A 17820-nucleotide genomic window follows, 5' to 3' on the forward strand; every position below is an offset into this window, starting at 1 on the left:
AAAAGGTCAAACTTTATGGTACCCAAGAAAGGTCTTGTCATAAAGAATACACATTTGAAAAACGAAAACCATAGTTCCAACCAATCAAAAGTTATGGGCAATGTTAAAGTTTTTGCGGACAAACAGACAGACAGACAGATAAACAGACAGACGGACGGACAGGGCAAAAACTATATGCCCCCGAATCTTCGATTACAGGGGCATAAAAAGGTCCAAAAACGACTGAATCAATCCAAGATTTGAACGAATTAAATTAAAATGTTATTATCTTTATTGAAATTGATACAAACATGTACAGAATAAACTTAAAGATTATAAAACATTACGTTACAAAGAAGCAACTCAGGATTCCTTACCTTTTTCTTCAGATGATGGCACAAGATTTGCTGTGTGATTCTTTTTTGGAGAAGATTAACAGTTTACTATGATCAATCTCAAATTCGAACAAATATAGTAATTAATCCAAATCTTCTTCCATAAATAAACGTACGTTAACGATAAATACATATTTACTTTACATCAATTTATTCATTGCAGAAAGGTCGATGAACAACAATTACGACATACATAATAAAGACAAAGTAAAAAAAAATTACCATTAGTGTTATACGTTGCTGGAGTGAACGCGCATGTGCCGGTTAAGGTTTCCGGATTGTGAAAACCTCAACAGACACAATTTGCACTGATAAGGTTTCTCACCAGAATGAATTCTCAAATGTTTCGTTAACGTTGAACTGTCCGAGAAAGCCTTTTTGCATAACCTGCATCTGTAAGGACGTTCACCACTGTGAGTGCGCATGTGCGTTGTGACGGAAGAACTCTGTGAGAATCTTCGATCACACATAGGACAGTGAAAGGGTTTTTCACCACTGTGTGTCCGCGAGTGAGCTGTAAGATTTGCTGCTTGAGAAAATGATTTACTACAAGTTGAACATTTATAAGGTTTTTCCCCAGAATGTGTCCTAAGATGGGTCTTTAATGTACTTGGTCGAGCATAAGTCTTGCCACATATTCGACACAAGTTAACTTTCGAGGATTCACATTGTATGTTACCATGACGATTTCCAAGAAATTTAGCCCGTTTCCATTGCGAAACGGCACATAGGCGCGCTGCCTCCTTATAATTGTCTGTTGGTCTATAAATAAAATTCCTTGTTTCCGGTGAAGGGAATGGTCTCATTTCATGTGAGATAGAATAATGGTTGGGATACTGATTAGCAGACGGTGTGTTGTACTGAGGCGACACTGGCGGGAGACCGTACTGGTTGTATTGGTAAGGAGGCGGGGGTGTGGTGGGTCGGGGCGGGGCCGGATTACTTGACCACTGCTGGACCGAGTACTGGTTATTGCCCATATTATGAGGAACACCCACATTCATACTCATACTCACGTTCACACTCATGGAGGGAAACATATTGTTTTGTTGTGAATCATTTCCAGGATATTGTTGTACGGTAAATTGACCAGAATTTTGCGGAGGGTAAACTCCTGTATGATGAAATGGACCATTATGATACGTCACAGTTGACTGACTTGGACAGTTTCCATTTCCATGTCCCAGATGCATTGTGGGAGATATTGGCGATATCTGTCCGCTGTATCCCGGTCTGACCACTGCATTTTTTAGCGACAAAAGAGCATCTGCTATATCTTGAGACTTTTCTTTGAAAACAGAAAATTCCCTATAATACAAAAGATAATTAATTGCCCATGTCTGAACAAGAAAGTTAAATTGAAAGTTTTGCATTTCTCAATTATTTATAATTAAGGAATTTAAACATTAATAAAATCATACTATTAGGATACTGTGTTCTTATTTCTTCATTACTCATGATAATCTTTAAAATGAGACTTTTTATCAAAACGTGCTTTTTAAAAAAATTATTTTCGTTACCTTATTATCCAATTTTCATAGATCATTTATCAGTTAGAATTAGTGTCGTTAATTTTTTTTAAAAATAAGTTTTCAAACCTGCACACTGAGTATATTAACTGTATTACATCTGTGTTTCGGAGTAGCAGTAAAACATGCATATTGCATGTTATATTCAATTTTACTGTATCTTTTTTGTGATATTCCTAATTCTATGAAATCAAATAATCCAATTGAAATCAAGAATTGTCGCTAGATTTTGTATACGACTATTGGAAATTGTTAGCGTCGATCAGAGTTTAACTTTTTCATTACTTCAAAGCATGGGTTGTTCTATATCTTAGATTTTAAATATATGTACTAATTTTATTTCAGCTTTATTTCTAAAATGATGTTCAAAGATTTATCTCCAATGTACAAATTACTAGTTTAAAGTTTTTAGCTAAGTCCATTCCGAAGTAACTGCAAGCCCTATCAGACCAAAATTGCATAAATGTTACATCTAGGGATGCACACTACTAGTATAGATTATTGGTTTAGTGTGGGACTTTGTCTTATTTAAAGACAACATTCGTTGAGGTATTTGGAACATAGAATTCAGTTAAGTGTCATGCATATGCAAGAAAATAAAATAATAATTTATTTTAATTGCATTTTTCAAAATGGGAAAACACTCATATTTAAAGACAACATTCGTTGAGATATTTGGAACATAGAATTCAGTTAAGTGTCATGCATATGCAAGCAAATAAAACAATAATTTTATTTTAATTGCATTTTTTAAAATGGGAAAAGAAACATTTGCATCATGCTTTTATAAGAAACTTTATAAAAATTCAGTTATTTTTCCATTTACTAATCATTAACTTTGGCTGTACATAACTCATTAATAAATCAACCTACCAGTGGTAACATAAAATTGGTTTAAAACAAAATATGCAGACGTGCTCTATGAAATATTTTGGATTTTATGTCCATTTAGTACGAAAGTTCTTGGCAAGTAAAATGAAGCTGTTCAATTTGATAATCATATGCTTCAAAGTTAAGAAACCGGAGAAAAAAAAATTAGTTGTTATAGTTAGTTTTATTATGAAAATTTTATAACTTTGATGCCTTTGTCTTCAATGATGATTAATTTAATTATGGAAATTCGGGGGAATATGTAATTCTTTGATGTTCATATTTTCATAATAAATGTATAAATAAAGAAAATTGATTTAAACAGTAAAATGCTCTCTTTGGTTGTTAGTATGGGAATTTATGTTGCAGTTGTTGCAGAAAAAATACACAACCCGTGTAAGCGGATTACGCATTTTTTTTTCCAGCAATAGTTACAGCGTTTATTCCCATACTTACAAAGAAAGAAAGACATTTAAATGTTTACACTGCAGTATTAATATCTGTATCAGTAATCATAAAGTAGGATTAAGTATGTTAAATATTGTATTCTTGATATGTACATATACATCATAAGTTTCATTGATGGAAGTGCCACTGCTCAAGAAATCTACATTTTTTGTATACAAGTGACTTGCTCAGCGGCGTTAAAGTACTGATAAACGACAGTGGTTTCATATGAAATAAGAAAATATTCAGTGGATGTAAATATTAAGTAAGGAGCATCTAAACTTCAATTCCTTTATATTGGTATGCATGATCATTTGCACGGTTAATAGGGTTGATACATTACAATGAGTTTAAAAACAATTATTTAAGTTTCAAACAGTACATCTCTAATCAGAAAATTTCTACGATACATACCCATGTATAGACAAAATCACTTTTAATGCACCCTGTGAGCTATTAATGTAGTTTATCTTCATAGTCATTTTGTATATATTGATAGAACGTTTACCATACACTAAACTTAAAATTCAAAAGCTATATGATCAAGTACTTGCACTCTTGAATTTGTAAATTTTATACGTTGATTCTTTGGACACAAGTGTCTATTTTGTTTTGTTCTCAGTGACATCTTAGTGTTGACATATTTCTTTAAGGCTGGGTTTATGTGTGATCAGAGGGAAATTTAAGCCAGTATTGTACAGGTTCATAGTGTACTTGTCACCTGATCGTTAGGATTAAAGACCAGCTTCTGGGTGAACAAACAGTATCCCTCAGATACTAATGAGAGAGTATGGTGTCAGGGGGCACTTGTTCCAATGTGGAAGACAAACATAGCATGGGTTTCTGAAGTCGAGTTTCTCTTAAGTTATTATGTTTAAACGGATTAAATATTTGATAAAAAAACAATTGAGTAATTCTGAGATAATATTTTTAAATTTAACATTTTATACGTAATTCTTTCTTCTTGTTTTAAGTTTACTTAATCTCATTGTTAAAAAGGGCGGAAAAACCGAAGGTATATTATACATAAACGTGCAAGAAGTGTTTAGATTTCTTCATTCTAGGCAATTATTTGAAAGAGTATTTTTCCTTTACCATTTTTTAAGAAAAATAGGTAGGTAGATCAATAGAGACAGTCACATTATATAGTAAGGTATAATGACTGTTTAACTGTTTTACGCTGTGTTCATTCTGTTTTGATTGCCTAATCAATATAAAATTCACTCTGGAAATAATTTCCTTTTGAACTATTTTGTAGTTTTTGAGAGACTTATAAGGTTTTGCCCTGCAATCAATTTCAGTCCATACTTTCGAAATTCAAATATGATTTAATTCGCTTTCAGACTCACTTTATTGTGGGTGTACATGGAGGAAACGAGAACACACTAGGCATTTGCTCAAACTCGATGGTTGTCATGGGATATGTGTTGATATTAACACCAAGCGGTGACCTTGAAAGGTCAGACTGTTTGTCATCCGTCCCACAGTAGAATTCATCGTAGGAGGATCCAGCGGGAGTGTAGCTGTCGATCTCTGTATACATTGTCTAATTTAAGAATTAAAAAAAAATATTAATTAAACTTTAGCTCACAAAAGTTAGATAAGTTACCATCGTTAATTAACCATGATAAATTCATGCTAACTTAAGTTCATTTTAGCACAACTCTAATATTTGTCATTTTCACATCAATTTTTTAAAAAATTTTGTTTGTTAAAAAAATGTCTTGCATGTTAACAAAGTCTGTAGCAAATGAACTTGCATATATGTGCATCTGTAAAATGTATTCCGTTTCATTTGGAACAGATTTATGTCTGCATGTACATTTTGGCAGATGATTTCAATTTAAAAGTTGAAATCCAAAATTGACTCGTTTATTTCTCTCAGTTTTCCATTATCTATGTACATGTATCTAAACTTAAAAGCAAAACTGCAAAATACCTTAATACCTTTGTTTTCCTTTTTTATGTGGGATATTTTTTTCCTTATGCAAATTAAGATTTTCTACAGATTAAGAAAAGATTCATGATAATTATGCAAACATGCAAAATAAGTATGTCAATTTGCCAGACAGTCATGTTGTCATGTGTTAATATTAAACTTTTTATATTGGTAAGACATATTGACAAGCTTGACTTTGTTGTCATGCAAAATAGTAAACATCTAAATAATCTAGAATTTCAATCATTTGGAAGATATTGGAAACACATAGCAACTTTTGTGAAAAAAAATTAAAGTTTGTAAAATTTGATTTGAACTCTAAAAAGTTAAAATATGTTAACAAGCAATTAATAAGATTATATCTATCAAAATCAAGTTTCAGTGATCTATTAAATTTATTGATTATTAGATAATATCTAAAGTATATGAATATAATTTATGTAAGTACTATAAAAGCAAAGCATAAAGTACATAATATAGGGAGTGTAAATATACTTTTTTTAAAGAATCTATGGGAAAAATGTAAACTTCGGTTTCTTGTGTTGAATTTCTACACAATGATTCCAAATATTTTTTTTTTTTTCAGAGTGAATTACTTTTATATTTTAATTATAGGGAAATACAAAATATACAGAAAAGAGGGGGTATTGTCCAAGCGTTATGTTAAAATAGTTATGTTTTTTTTAAATTTAAAATATGACATTGGAAAAATTATTTAAAGCATTTTTTAAATGTGAATATATTTTTAAAAAATGTACTAACCATTAAAAAAAAAACAACAAAAAACAAAAAACAAAAAACCAAGATATGATTACGGTTAAGAGTCATTTAACTTTGATATAAGCTTATCAAATTTTAAGGAATAGGAAAAAAACAACAACTGATTTTTACCTTGAATTTTCTAAAATATCATGACAAAAAAGTTTAAAACATACCTTTTTGTGATATGGTATTTCCTTTCACAGAAGCAATTCCAAACCTCCGGTCATGCACTTTATAGTTATTTGGGAGTATCTCGGTTTTCATTATGTTAATTTATTAACATCCAATAACTATTTTCTCCGACTTCTCTCAAACTGGCGGTACAGTGATGCCGAGGAAATGGAATACGGGACACAATATAATATACTACATTTTTTTTAAAATAATTTAAATTTATTCAAAATTTATTTGGTTCAAATAATAAAAATGTTAGAATGTTAAATCAAACGATATTTTATGCAACATTTAGCTAATTTGAGGGATTTTTTGATGTAAGCTTCTTTCTTTATGTCTAAATATTACTTTGACTATATTTTGATGCTTCACAGCTCTTGATAAAACATATGAAAAAAAATCATCAAATTATATATAAATACATATTTTAGATTGAATTAAACAGCATTGGAAGCATTAGAAGATTACCCCTAAGAATGCGTTTATAGATTTTCTTTATGGTGCTTTTCCCGATAAAAAAGATATTATTATAAATTTTCCTGGTTTATTTAAAACATGTAGTACTATTAAACATTTCTCTTAATGTGTAGTATACTCGCCAGGATTATTTTTTTTTTCTGATTTATAAATCTTTTATTTAGGAGAAACATTTCTTTCTGAATCGTTCATTGTTGTGATCTTGAATTCCTCATGTTTTGCATAAAATATAATATTTGAATTATATTTAGTATATTCTATGTAACTTCGGTTATTTAATTGGGTAAAAATAAAACATGTTCATTGTTGTTTAGAATTATTCCAATACTTTAAGATACACCCAGTTACTATGATAGTGATGCCAATTAAAGTTTTAAGTGCGCGGTGTACTGCACGTGCTTCTGCTTAAGATAGGAGTATGGATGGCGAGCGCACGTGACATCAAGTAATGGTGGAAGGACTCTGAAATTGGCCACTCATTGGATCCATTCAAAAAATTCTATTTCAAGATATTAAAAGAAAGTAAAAAATAATTTATTATCATCCGAATTATAAAGATTTATGTATTTTTGAAAACATGTTATTTTGTTCTTGTTTTGGCTAATGAGGTATTTTCCCGAACAAATACAATGTTTTCCTGTCTTTTTTTCTGATGCTCCTCATTCATGATCATGATTCGTTATTCGCGAGTTCAGTTGAATTTTTAATTCAAAGTATGTTATGACAGACTGTTATGATATTTTGAATTTTTCATTTTCAAATTTCATAAACGTTTTTGTCGATTTTGTAACTGCATTTAAATCTGACTTATGTAGGAAGCGTGTTTTAAAAAGAAAATGTTAAAATGAAAACAGGAACAAAGAAATAATTAGGAAAAATATATGCTGTCAAGAAAAAAAGAAAATTAGTTGTCATTGAAAGAATTTTGCTATCTACTAATCGGAGAAACTCGAGGACACACGATAGCCAGCGGCCAGCCGAAATCTGCCAGTATAATGTTTCTGCAGATCAGAAAGAACCACAAGTGACCATGGCCAGAGGAGAGGTGGGAAACCTCGCGCTCATGGGACTTCTCGGAAGTCGAGGTCAGGAGGAAATCAAAAAGAGTTCGTTTGTAGGAATGACCACACGGATGTCAGGGTGTTATTAGAGAAGACACACCGTGTGATTACTGGTGTCGATTCCTGTTTTTACCAAACAAAACAAAGAAGAAAAAGGATATCTTAGGTGGTACGTTTTATTTCTTTTCTACGTCTTTGCTCTCCTGTAAAATTTTCTAGAGGCTGTCGTTTGTGACCACGATTTTTGGAAAACTTCAAGTATCGGGGTCAAATGTTGATCTTGTTCTATCTTGTTCGTAAGAGTCCTCAGTTACTCGCCTGTTTTATTTTTAGATGCAATCAAGTACTTGATACTGAATGCGGGTAACTTCGTTTTGTTTTTAAGAGTTTCGAATTTGTTTCCGAACGGAAGTGGTGCAGTTGTCGTCTGATCCTTTGTAAGAAAAGCAGGAAGTCCGAGATTGTTTTGAGAATCACTGAATTCGTGTCGTCCTTGCTCTGAAATTGTCAACGACTAATAAACTCGACGGAAGGTCAAATTATCTCACTGTTTTCTTAACAAATTAAAAGAATCATGCCATTATTCGATACTCGAAACGTTCACCTCTGCTAATCAAAATTTCAAAATTATGAAGTTTGATGGAACACCTACCGAGCCGAAGAATTGTGTCGGTACAAAAAATAATAGTAAGAGGGGATGTTTAAGTAACTCGGTACCAGAAACGAACGTGTGCGCGGGTCAGTCAAAATCGTAAGAAAACGGCGGACAGCTCCGTTAAAAAAATACTGCACACCTTCCGTGATAGGGTTTTATATGATCGTTAGCGAGATTTTATGGTGGAGATAATTATTCTGAGCCCGATGTCATTCTGAACTCCCAATAAAGGCTTCACTTTTGTTGCTTGGAGCGTGCAGAATTGAAATCAATCCTGTATGTGACCGCCCAATTTGTTAACTTAATTTTCTATCTATCGATTGTAATCTTAAATATTTCAAGTTAAAATAATTTAAGATGTTGATATTGTAAGCTGTAGAAATGAATTAATCATTTTAAATCATTTTTTTCAGTCAGACAGTATGTTTCTTTATAAAAGAACCTTAAGTTTCAAACTTAGAATTTGAGATATTTATTGGCTTGACTTATACATTGCATTAAAATGTCCTCCATTTTTGTCAAGATTTATTGGATTTCTATCAATGGATGTATTTCAGTCGATGTAACGAAAGAGACCAGTATGAACATTGTTGCTGTTTTGAGAAATGCAAAGGAAAAAGAAAAGAATTTAAATTTAATAAAATGAAAATAATTTGTGTTTTTTTCCTTTGTACAAAATCTGTACAGAAAAGAGAAATTTGTGGTAAATGGTAATCAAGACTAACCATTTGAAATACGCTTGATCTTGTGTAATACATGTACATTGTCCCTATATATCACACATCCTGAAGTCTTTCATTTCTCACTTGCACTATCGTAGCCATTCTTTATAATTTTGCACCAGTACATGCAAATAAAGATAGGGAAACATACATTTGTCTTCCACTTTTACGTCATACATGTGTCCACTGACCATTGAATTTGTTTCTTTGTGTTTTGCCTCTGTAACTATACAGATAGACTAGTATTAGTATTAACAAAATCTATTTGTTCGTGATTTGAGAGCTGAATTATTTTAGTCAAAGTATCAGACGTTTATTGAAAGAGATTGCATAACATTAGTATTGTTGTTTTTTTTTGTTAAAAACCAAAATCTATCACTACACAGAATCAGTTGCCACACAGTCACTGTTTGCATTAATTTTCTTTCACTGAATATTGATTTGTAAAATTTGATTGTATTCTTGTTAGTTTTCTTCATTGTAAAAATTGATTAAAAGTATGTCTGTTTTAAAAAGGTTCCTCATCGTTTGAAACTTGAATAAGTGGTGCATGATATATAAGTAAAATTGTGTAAAAATGTGCATAATGACTTTCTGCCGAACTCGGTTTTAAATTTAACAATAATTTATTTAATCTATCAATTTTTTTTTATGTCCAATAAACAACATGAGTGACAAAGTTGGTAAATGATAAAAAAAAAGTTGTAACACAAATAAGGAAATATACATGAATATGAAACATTCTTTATAAAATAATTAAAACCTCGATGCTTCAAAAACCCTTCTCTTGCTCAGTAGCACTGTTGACAATGTTTCTCCTCGCTAAGAGAGTCATGTGAAAGGTTTCCCCTGTCAGTGCTTTACGGAGATTTTCCGCAGACCTTTAGGGGTTTCAGATGATGAGGCGACGCTATAAGACTTCTTGTCTGTGACCAATTACAAATGGATCACTACCAGGATTCCCTGTAATGGCTTCCTGTTTGTCACGAGGAGAACTTGTAATCACGTGATCAAGTGAGTTGGTAAGAATTGTAGCTTTTCTTTTATTTAGCTTAAAATCTCTGTATGGGTTTTGTTTGTGATTTTCTTGCGTAGAATTATTTTGAGCGTGTACCTCTATGACTTCAGCTGGTGTTGTTATATAATTTATAAATACATGACAAAAGCATATAAAAATTAAAATTAAAAAAAAACACAACAAAATATTATTGTTGGGAGAAAAAATACCGGTATTTCGTCATATTAATCGTTATACAACTGCGCAACACAACTGTCTATGCATATTCATTAAATATAAAATTGGTGTGAATACCGTGTCTATTGTTTGATTCCTAAAGCCATATCTTATCCTTCAACTGGTACTTAGTGGATATTTATTCTTCTTAAGAACTAATCCATTTTAACCAATGTCCAAAAATCAGTAATATAAAACGTTTCAAGACAACATTAATTAATAAAAAAGTTCAGTAAAAAGCCAAAATGATGAACGAGATGAAGTTTTATGTAGACACACGTAGTCGTGTGTCTATTTTCCACTTCACCTTGTAAGGAGTACTTGAGATAGCGGTTAACTATCTGTAAATTGTTTGATGAACCACCTTAACATCTTCATATCCACATCAAAGGTACGAGTGTCCAATTTCAATGGATCTCATCAAGCAATTAGTAAATAAGTCCAGGGTTTTTTTGGAAAATTTTTAGTATGATCTATGAAATAGATATGATTGGAAATTTTAAATTTCATTTGCAGATTATTTATAAATACACCATATACATGTATGTAATTTACATGTTTACATATAAGTGAAAGATAACTGTAGATACGGTATGCAATGTGGTTTCAGAATTTTCATCCTGGAGGCCACTTTGGGGCTGAAAATCGATTTTTGTTTTTTATTTAAAAAAAAACACACACACACACCACATATTCCCAGAACTCATCACGTTTTACGCAATGGCCTCAAAATCTTTTGGAATATGATTGGTGGTGACCTATAGTGTTTTTTATATGTGCAATACGGTTTCAATAATTTTATCTTGGTGACCAATTATTGTCTGTAAACCTTTTCCTTTTGCAAAAATCATGTTCTCAGAACCGTCATATTTTATGTTGTAGCCGTATATTTATCTGGAAGATGACTGGCAGTGTCCTGTAAATTTGCAAAGAAGGCTTTTCTTTTAATCCCAAGGGCCAATTTGGGGTTGAAAAACAACGTTATTTTAAAAATCCTGGTCCCAGGATCATTAAGCAGTTTCAGACGAAAGTCAGAATTTATGCAAAAATTTTATTTAAGAAAAAAACCCACAAAATTTTAAAATGATATAAAAAAAATTGCTGACAAAGCAGGTAACAACATTGTAAGGCTCATTATTTTCTTTGTATTCCATAGGAACTGGGAACAACGTTATTTTAAAAATCCTGGTCCCAGGATCATTAAGCAGTTTCAGACGAAAGTCAGAATTTATGCAAAAATTTTATTTCAGATAAAAACCCACAAAATTTTAAAATGATATAAAAAAAATTGCTGACAAAGCAGGTAACAACATTGTTTGTAAGGCTCATTATTTTCTTTGTATTCCATAGGAACTGGGATTTAATTCTACAAGTGGTAATCCAACTTATACCCATAGACCCCTTTCTAAGGCGGAAATTCTTCAAAATCATACGTCTGTTTTAAATATTTTCAAAATTCCCAACAATCAATATAAATTTCAATTACCATAGCTATACTGGATTCCAAAACTTAAAGCATAAAAAACAAAGATACATAGCGGGTTCCAGAAAATGTTCTATCAAGCCTCTTTCTTTACTCCTCACTAAAATATTAACAGCAGCGAAAGAGAAAAGTCAGGAGTACTGTGCAACGATATATTCGAGAAGTGGTGTAAATCAGATGTGAATACTTAAAAACTCCAAGGAACTTTTAGAAAATTTGAAATCACAAAATTTTACCAAAATCAGTAACAACAAAACGTACGACTTTTCAACATTTATACAACCATTCCCCATGATAAATTAAAGTCCATGCTTTTTGACATCATAGATAACTGCTTTTTCAATAAAAATGGAACTCGTAAATTTACTTACTTTGTCATTGGTTATTTGCAAAAATATTTTGTTAAAAACATTCTGATTGTACACACAAGTATGGTGGCAGATTTCTGCCCCCTACATGCAAGATAAATTATGTTGACATGCAGGTTAGTCATGTAGACATGCGACTTATTTATGTCAACTTGTAAATAATTGTGTTGACATGCAATTACCAATCTCTTTAGAGAATCTAATTTAATGTTGGCAAAGTTACTTACTAACGCCATTATATGACATACAAGCAAATTGTAACAGAATTATGTTGACATGCGACTTGTTTATGTCAACATGCAAGATAATTATGTCGACATGCGACTTATTTATGTCAACATGCAAGATAATTATGTCAATATGCAACTTATTTATGTCAACATGTAAGATAATTATGAAGACATGTGATTTAATTATGTCAACATGCGAGATATATGTGTTGACATGCAACTTTTTATCTTGCATGTTGACATAAATATCTTGCATGTTAAAAGATATATCTCGCATGTTGACATAAAAAAGTCGCACGTGAACATAATTATGTTGACATAAGTCGCATGTTGACATAAATAAGTTACATGTTAACATAATTATATATCTTGCATGTCGACATAAATAAGTCGCATGTCTCCATAATTATGTTACATGTTAACATAATCATTTTGTATGTTAACATTAATAAGTCGCATGTCAACACAATTTTGTTGCATCTTGCTTGTATGATGTCGTATACTGGCGTTAGTAAGTAAGTTTACCAACATTGAAATTAGATTCTCAAAAAAGATAAGTAATTTGCATGTCAACAAAATTATCATGCATGTAGACATAATTATTTTGCATGTTGACATACTTTTCTCGCATGTTAACATAATTTATCTTGCATGTAGGGGGCAGAAATATGCCACCATACACAAGTACTCTGAAGTAAAAATAGATGCTTGAGTTTCTGTTTGACAATATCTATGTAGTTTTTGCAGATCAGGTCTTCCAAGAGTCTGTCGGAATTCCCTTGGGTACTTTCATTCATATGTCGACTCGATATATCCCAGTGAACTTGAAATAAAAAATACCATAGAGTCTGACACATCTATTTCATGTTTGGATGTTTAACTATAGAAAAAGACGCTAATGGTAACTTAACAACAAAACTTTTCAATGGACAGGCAGTGATCAAGAATTTGTAAGACTACATGAAAAATGTGTTACTGTTCCATATGACAAAGCTTGTAACAATGTAGTCTTTGTTTATAAGGCTCATTAGTTCAACTCCGTTTTAGAAGAACTCAATTTTTATTCCAGATTTGGATATATATACTCACAGTTTCAGGTTAAAGTATGAAATTCTTCAAAATCGTGTGGAAAAGTGGATGCCAAAACTTAATTCATAGAAGTCCATAGATACAAATTCAAGAAGTGGAGTTAATCAAATGTGGATTCTCAAAACTTCCAAAGGATCTCTGAAAAAAATTAAAATATTTTTTAAAAAATCAATAAAATCAAAACGAAGCATATTTCAACGTTTTATACAACCATTCCTCGTGATAAATAAAAACCAGTGGCCCTTTTCAGAAAACATCTTACGACTAAGATAAAAATTTGACAACTCTGTAATTTTTTTCTTTAATGAATAAATATTTATTTTTATGCCCCCGTATCGAAGATTCGGGGGTATATAGTTTTTGCCCTGTCCGTCCGTCTGTCTGTTTGTCCGCAAAAACTTTAACATTGCCCATTACTTTTGATTGGTTGGAGCTATGGCTTTCATATTTCACATGTGTATTCCTTGTGACAAGACCTTTCTTTGGGTACCACCATATTTGACCTTTTGACCTTGACCTTGGAGTTTGACCTTGTTTTACAAAATTTTACCCTACTTTAACCTTGGCCATAACTTTTGAACAGTTGGAGTTAGGGCTTTCATACTTCACAAGTGTAATCCTTTTGACAAGACCTTCCTTTGGATACCAACAACTTTGACCCTTTGACCTTGACCTTGGAGTTTGACCTACTTTTAAAAATCTTTAACATTGGCCATAACTTTTGAACAATTGGTGCTAGGGCTTTCATACCTCACATATGTAATCCTTGTGACAAGTCCTTCCTTTGGATACCAACAACTTTGACCCCTTGACCTTGGAGTTTCACCTACTTTTGAAAAACTTTAACCTTGGCCATAACTTGTGAACAATTGGTGCTTGATCTTTCATACTTCACATATGTAATCCTTGTGACAAGACCTTCCATTGAAAACCAACAACTTTGACCCTTTGACCTTCACCTTGGAGTATGACCTAATTTTGGAAAACTTTAACCTTGGCCATTACTTGTGAACAATTGGTGCTTGATCTTTCATACTTCACATATGTAATCCTTGTGACAAGACCTTCCTTTGGATACCAACAATTGTAATCCATTAACCTTGACCTTGGAGTTTGACATACTTTTGGAAAACTTAAACCTTAGTAATAACTTTTGAACGATTGGTGCTTCAGCTTTCATATTTGACCAGTATATTTCTTGTGAGAAGGCCTTTCCTTAGGCACCATTATTTTTTACCATTTGACCTTGACCTTGATGTTTGACTTACTTTTGAAAAACCTTAACCTTTTCCATATCTTCTCAATGGTTGCTGCTAGGGCTCTCATATTTCACAGGTATTTTCCTCGAGACAAGACCTTACTTTGGGTACCAACATATTTGATTTGCATTTGAGAAAGTTTAATCTATGCTATAAGTTGCCATACAGGGGCGTCAGTGTTTCACAAACACATCTTGTTTCTTAAATATTTTTATAATGTAATTAAATATAATAGATATATAAGATTTTTTTGTGTCCTACTGCAACTTAGATACCTCTTGAGGAATGGGAATTTTTTTTGTATTAATCGTAAGATGTTTTGAGAAAGGGGGCACAGGCTGTTTGAAATCATAGACAATTGCTTCTTCCATAACAATAGAACTCGTAAATTTTCATATTTTGTGATTAGTTCTCTACAGAATTACTTCTTGAAAAATAATTCTGATTCTACACAAAAGCACTCTGAAGTTGGTATTAAAAAGAAGCTGGAGTTTCTCATTTATAGTATCTTTGTAGCCTTTGGAGATCAGGTCTTTTAACAACCTGTTGGAATTTCGATTGGCACTTATCGTGCTTTGCTATGAGCCAACCTATTTTTATATTCTTATTAAACATCCATGGAAAAGGTGAAGATACATGTAAGAATAGTGATCAATCTCATAAATCCAGCAAACAAAACAAATCGTGAACAGGGCAAAAACACGGACCCCTGGAAACACTAGAGATGGGATCAGGTGCCTAGGAGGAGTAAGCACCCCCGTCAACCTGCCACACTCATTGTGAGTCATATTTATTGATCAGGTAGACGGAGTCCTCCGAAGTCAAATTTAGTATAAAAGCAATGACCAAACAATGGTTTTAAACATGTCAGGCAAAATGCAACCCAACGATAGGGTGTATTTACAAGCAAGGTAATAAAAACGACCGAAAAGCTGACTTGAAATGGGATTGTTGAATTCCATGTAACATCAACTTTTTTGTCAGTAGCTGAAATTGCCTTGGTTTAAAAACTGTTCATATTCAAAGCATGCTCTTGCGTATCGAAACAGTTGGGAAACATAAACGCCTTAAGCAGATTATATTGGAATACCTCTACAAAAATAAGGGAAGCTGACGATGGAAAAGCTGAGAAGAAAACTCTTGCTGTGCCTTTATACTCAACATTTCGCGATATCGACAACGTGTTATCAATAGTAATTTTCAACCTTATGTTAACTCAGTATATCCCAGTGAACTCAGAATAATAGACACGACAGAGTCTGTTACATCTGTTTCATATTTTGATGATTTACTGACTATAGACAACAAAGGCCAACTATCAATTAAAACTCTATGGCAAATGGGATTTCTTTAGCTTTTCCATCATCAACTTTCCCAATTTATGTAGTAATATTTGGAATCCACTATCACCTGCATACATTTATAATGTTTATGTCTCCCAACGGGTTCAGTAAGCAAAAGCATTTTCTGACTATGATCAATTTTTAAACAGAGGCAGAGACTACTGACAAATAAGTTGATGTTACAGGTTTTTCAAATATATCATTTAAAGTCAGCATTTTATAAAATTCTATGGTCTTCATATTGACCTTCTTTACTAATACAGCCTATCTGTTGGGTCATACTGGCTGATGTTTCCCACCAATTGTTAGGCCATCATTTTTAATCCAACTTAACTACCTATTACTCTATTTACCTGATCAACAGAGAGTGCTCACGCAAGTATGACCAGTCAACAGGGCATATTTTACTTGTTCCTCCTAGGCACCTGGGGCCCGTTTTACAAAAGAACTTACGACTAAGACCGAAAACTTTAGTTGATTGTAAACTTTTGCAAAATTAAGGATTCTGTATAAAATTTCTAGTGTAAAATATCTTTCTACATTCCTTTTAAAAAGATTGAAAACATTTTCAATTCAATGTAAATTAGAAAGTTATAAGCAGTATAAAATTTTGGTCTTGGTCGTACATGTAAGTTCTTTTGTAAAACGGGTCCCTGATCCCTCCCATGGTGTTTCCAGGGATCCATGTTTTCCCGTTCACGATTAACATTCCTCACTGGATTATAACATTGATCACCACTATCATAACCTTTTACTAATGAATTTATTATTTAAATTTCTAACATACGAGTACAAGGTCCATTGGCCCCATCCTTATCCGAGATTCATACACATATATTTACGTAAATTATTAAGTAACTTTTGTTGCTTCTTCATTAATTACCCAGGAACTTTAGAGGCAAACACTTATGTGCAGGTATTACTGTCTAATGACAGCATCTAAGTTTTTTGAACCGTTTCATGAATGACTTTGTCTTCTGTGCAAAAGTTAAGAAAATAAATAACAGTTCTTTGCCCCCTGAACTCTAGGCAGGTGCTCTACTGACCGACCTATCTAGTAGCCTGTTAGTGGGCCTGTCCGACTGCTACATTCCTCGCTCCTTAAAAGTTTATACGGTTAAAAACACTAATCCAGATTCTTCCCTGGCAGGTCTTTCACGCATCATAACCTGGTCATAGCACCAAATGTTATGGGAACTCAGATTGAGAAAATGCAATACATGTTATACCAGACAAATATTCAAATCCAGGCCACTAGAATCTTAGTCGGATCCTCTACCAACTGATCTATTTAGCCACTATGAAATGTACCCTTTTATCCACCATATATTCTTTTAAGATTCATGGTGAATAAAAAAATTACTGTGGAAATCATTTTAATTCATGGGGGTGGGGAGTTGGTCAATCAAAATTTGACTGGTTCGTCAGAACATATTTTTTCTGGTTGTGTATTAAGAAGGTTGCTTTGAATAAAGTTTGTTTGTGGGGATGTAAATTCTTGGGTAAGAGTGATCCAAGAAATCCAGAAATATTGGTCTCTCATGAAAAATGATGATTCCACAGTACTTAATAAAAAGCAAAAATTCAAAACTTTTACAAAGCTTGCAAAAGGGACATTTATTAGAAATGATTTCAAAAATAACAAATGGAAATGTGATACATTTTAGAGACAAATCCCAGATCATTTATATCAGATCTATAATAAACATAACAATTTAAAAAAAACGATTTTCAGAGATTACAAACCTCTATCACACAGTAGTATTTCACCAAAATAAAATTTTGAAATAAAAACAAACTGGAA

At 32.3% G+C, this 17820-nt stretch overlaps 1 protein-coding gene across 1 annotated transcript; it reads right to left on the reverse strand.

Annotated features, from left to right (window-relative positions):
- Positions 1–604: 604 nt before the first annotated feature.
- On the reverse strand, positions 605–4763 carry LOC133189031 (protein glass-like). Its single transcript, XM_061324472.1, has 2 exons — positions 4570–4763; positions 605–1682 (listed from the first exon to the last, which is right to left on the reverse strand). The coding sequence occupies exons 1-2, from the start codon at positions 4761–4763 to the stop codon at positions 605–607; spliced, it is 1272 nt and encodes a 423-aa protein (XP_061180456.1).
- Between the last annotated feature and the right edge of the window lie 13057 nt (positions 4764–17820).

Source organism: Saccostrea echinata, unplaced genomic scaffold (assembly GCF_033153115.1).
Source record: "Saccostrea echinata isolate AGI-Se365-2 ecotype Australia unplaced genomic scaffold, CSIRO_AGI_Sech_v1 ptg000016l, whole genome shotgun sequence".
Lineage (NCBI taxonomy): Eukaryota > Metazoa > Mollusca > Bivalvia > Ostreida > Ostreidae > Saccostrea > Saccostrea echinata.

Coding starts and splice junctions, on each gene's coding strand:
- LOC133189031 (XM_061324472.1), bottom strand. CDS start 4,763: ATGTATACAGAGATCGACAGCTACACTCCCGCTGGATCCTCCTACGAT. Junction 1,683..4,569: donor CCATGTACACCCACAATAAA/GTGAGTCTGAAA, acceptor TTTGTATTATAG/GGAATTTTCTGTTTTCAAAG.